Here is a 3,952-nt window from a genome sequence, read left to right on the forward strand (position 1 = left end):
TACAGATCTATCACTTGCCATCTAGCATAGAAAAGCTTGATACATTGATACCTAGATTACTTAACTTAATGACCGAATTATATATATCTATATGGCTATATATACAATTAATAATATATAAAATGAAGACAATTTATGTCCTCATTCAATACATACAGAATTTCTTCATAAATTATTACCATACACTCTTTTATTAAGAATGGAAAATTATTACACTCTTACATTGCTAGACTTTTCACTTTTCATGAATCTGGCTAGACAACAAAACAAATATATAATAATAACTCCATAATAATTTGAAAGTTAATTTTTTTAAATGCCATAAATTCACAAAAACTATACTTCATAACTATAGTTCTAAAAAAAAGCTAACAAATTCAAACACTACTTTTACAAGTTTTTATAAACATCAAATTATGGTAATTTCGTGTCGGTGATGACAAGTTAGTGAATCAATATATCTACCCAATTGATTTCCAATGGTGAACATATATACATACAAAAATGAATAAACGAAAGAAGGAGAATGTTATGTAATAATTAGGATACATGACCAGTAGGATTCAGTTCAATCCTATCTTTATTTTAATTTCCGAAGTAAAATGCAAAGACATGAATGAAATTACTTATAAACACGCATACAGTTGAAGATCGACGAAGAGAGTAGAAAATTAAACCAATAAAGGTTTATCTTAAAAACACAACTAATCTCCTTCACCTTCTGTTACAGCTGACGACATGTAACTTGGGGCGATGGAGGTCTCATCAGCTGTAGTTGCTCCGAAATTATTACTAGAAGCTTCAAATCGTTGCCTACAAGAATAACAAGTAATCTCTAACATGGTGGAACTAATCTTCCTGGTGGCCTGTTCTCGAAGAATCTTAGCCCTCTCTAACTCAACCTGAGCTTGTTGCCTGATCCTCTTCGCATTCTCAAACTCCATCTCTGCCATTTCAATTTGTTTCTTTGCTTGTTGCCTAGCATCTTCTGCAAATGCCTGGTCTGCTAAAGCCATCTTCATTTCTTCCTCCTTTTGCAAGCAAACTCCATTTCCAATCGAGAGATTCAAATGGTTCTGGTTATTGTTGTTTTGTTCGTAGAGTGATAGTGATGGAAGGAGCTGAAGTTCCAAGTTGTTTTGCATGTCTTCTTGGGATTGTGAAAATACAGTCTGCGGAGGAGGTTGACGATGGTGTGATCTTGCCATTGTTGGAATGGAGGTGAGAATCTTGTCATTCGATGGACTTGTACTTGATGCTGTACGAGATGAACATGCCGGCTGAAATGTTGGCAAGTCTGAATGGATTCGCCGGATAGTACAGGCATCTTGGTGCTCGATGAAACTCTCGACTCTATATAAAAGATAAATGAGTGAATAAAAAAGTGTGTACGAATATGGATGTTTGACAGAATAAAATAATATAAAACTTGAATGAAAGATTTATCACTATTCAAAACGGATTTAGGATTTGGAAGAAACCAAATCTTCCTCGTGTAGTGCTAACTACTATTCAACAATATTATATATATAAACCTAGCAGAAGGATTTTTCAGATAATGTCATGTTAATTCTTTGTCTGATTAAAGAAATAAACTCCTGAACAAACAAAAAGTTGGAGTGAAGGCTATTTGTCTTAAGTTTGTGATTGTGTAATAAAAAAAAATGTGAGATCATAGATCCTAGGAATTAATGAATTAGATATTATATTCGTTTCGAAAAAGAAAATCATAGATAATTTATATTAGTGAGATTCAAAAACGCCTATGTACACACAGGGACGACAAAGTAACCACGCAAAAGCATCATCAGAAACTTAAATGTGTAACATGCATGATTATACATAAAATAAAGAAAATAATTCAATATTTCAGAGAAACTGATTAAGGAACTTTTTTGTTTCTGACTGAATGTTGCTGAAATTTATGTATGAGCAGAAAAAATGATGAAAGGTCACATCTTTGAGTCTGATCGAGAGAAAGTGAAGAAGTAGTAAGATGCCGGAAAATCATCAAAGTAGAAAGATGAAGAATATAGCAAAAACTGAAAAACATAAAGGAAAGTAACCTGGAAAAAACTCGACCACAGTCACAAGAATGGCCTCTTGTTCCACATGTTTTAAGATGAGCTTTATAATCAGATTGTACAGCGTAACCCTTTGAGCACTTCTCACAAACCCACTGCTTATTATTGCTGTGTTTCCTCCGAAAGTGCTTTTTGATCCCGACGAGATCTCCAAGCGCGTGGCAAGGGTCATGGTGTAAACAGCTGGGTTCAGGGCACACGAAAACCCTTTTCTTCACCTCCGGTGAATCCCTTTTCAACAACTTCCATGGCACCTTGTGTCGCCTCCGATGCATCTGAAGATTCTGATCTCTCTGGAAGCCTTGGTTACAGATCTCGCACACGTATTGGTCTGACTCAAGTAAGATCTTCGGAGACAAGGACACCACTTCCGCATCTGGATCTGCGATTTTACACATACTAAAGATTGATCTATTTATCTGAGGATTAATAAATGCATCAAAAGAAGTTAAGAAAACTATCTTTACTATTTGAATTTGTGAATCTTGATGTTAAAAAAGGAAACCTAGCTAACATCAAGAGAAGTGAATCCAATTACAATATAGAATTCAGTTATATGTTTTATGAGGTTACCTGGGGTTCCAGCAGGACGCCTTTTCCTTTTGCTAGGAAGGCCATTATCTGGGGAAGAGAAGAGATCGGAAGAGGAAGAAGGGCCCGGACCTGGGCCATGAGTTGCAGTGAAGTGATGGTGGTGGAGATGGTTGTCGAACATATGGGTAGATTTATGTAGTGGGTTTTGCTGAATATGTCTTACAAGAAGCTCCGAAGCTTTCAAGAATCCTTTTTATTCTGTACAGATGGTTAAGTTGGTATACTTGGTTGCTTCAATATATTAATCTTAGAGAGGAGAGAGGAGAGATGATGAGAGGTAAAGCAGTTTGCTTTGTAAAAATCAGCTTTCTTTCGGGCTTTAAAATCTTTTAGCTTTTCCAATGAGCTTTCTTTGCTTTTATCTCATTGACCCCCACCTTGAGCAGGTAAGGTTGATCTAAGTCTTCTATATAATGTGTGTAATAGTGTTAGAGAGAGAAAGAGAGCACCGTAGAGAGAGAGAGAGAGAGAGAGAGAGAGAGAGAGAGAGAGAGAGAGTAGTACATGGGTGTGGGGTTTAAGATGAGACGGAGAAGGATAGAAGCGAGTGGGGCATAATTCCAATCACATGACACAAACTTGAGCCCACAACAAAGCAAACAGGCAGAGGAAATTAACCAAAAAACTTCCCCACCACATGAGAAAAAACAAACAAAATCAGTCATTATATTATTTCATCTTTTTCCCTTTAATCGTAATGAAGAAAATGCAATATCTGAATGAATAAATGCAAACCCAGAAACGCCTTTACACGTGACCTTCCCTTCATCCTCATGACCGCTCACTTTTTCTCCACTGTAAAGTTGAAAAAAGGTAAAAATAAGAATTGTGGTGGAAAGGTGATTCCTTTGACGAAAAGTACCCCTGATTACTGTTACAAAGTAAAACATGATTGCTACTACTACTAATATATACTAGCTACCTAGTGCTACTCGTGGAAGGTGTGGAAAGCAATGAAAGTCCAGTTTTGTACAGATGGATCCCAGTCCAAAACGAGTGATTTTGTTAAAAGAGGACGATTTCATCAGGATTTAATACCTCAAGATATACATACTCAACTCCCAATGCTATAAAAGTTTATATATTAATCAAAAGCAAGTGTAAAGGTGTCAAAAGTGAATACTTATTTAAGACTCGTTAGTTAAACATTAAACAAGATATGTCTTCGATTTTTAGATTCCATGACCAGGTTCGTTTACTTTCTCATAATATCTCTACAAACTGCTTTAGCGCAAGGTGCGGTAAAAAGATAACATGGACGGTTTCAATTTGCA

General features: G+C 35.9%; 1 protein-coding gene across 1 annotated transcript; it reads right to left on the reverse strand.

Moving 5' to 3' along the window:
* Positions 1 to 469: 469 nt before the first annotated feature.
* On the reverse strand, positions 470 to 3,129 carry LOC145068537 (zinc finger protein SHOOT GRAVITROPISM 5-like). Its single transcript, XM_079015518.1, has 3 exons — positions 2,658 to 3,129; positions 2,067 to 2,466; positions 470 to 1,353 (listed from the first exon to the last, which is right to left on the reverse strand). Exons 1-3 carry the CDS (start codon positions 2,797 to 2,799, stop codon positions 705 to 707), a joined length of 1,191 nt encoding a protein of 396 aa, XP_078871644.1. The 5' UTR covers positions 2,800 to 3,129; the 3' UTR covers positions 470 to 704.
* Positions 3,130 to 3,952: the final 823 nt, after the last annotated feature.

The sequence above is a fragment of the Lactuca serriola genome, chromosome 8, assembly GCF_051521515.1.
Source record: "Lactuca serriola cultivar US96UC23 chromosome 8, Lser_US96UC23_V15, whole genome shotgun sequence".
Classification (NCBI taxonomy): Eukaryota; Viridiplantae; Streptophyta; class Magnoliopsida; order Asterales; family Asteraceae; genus Lactuca; species Lactuca serriola.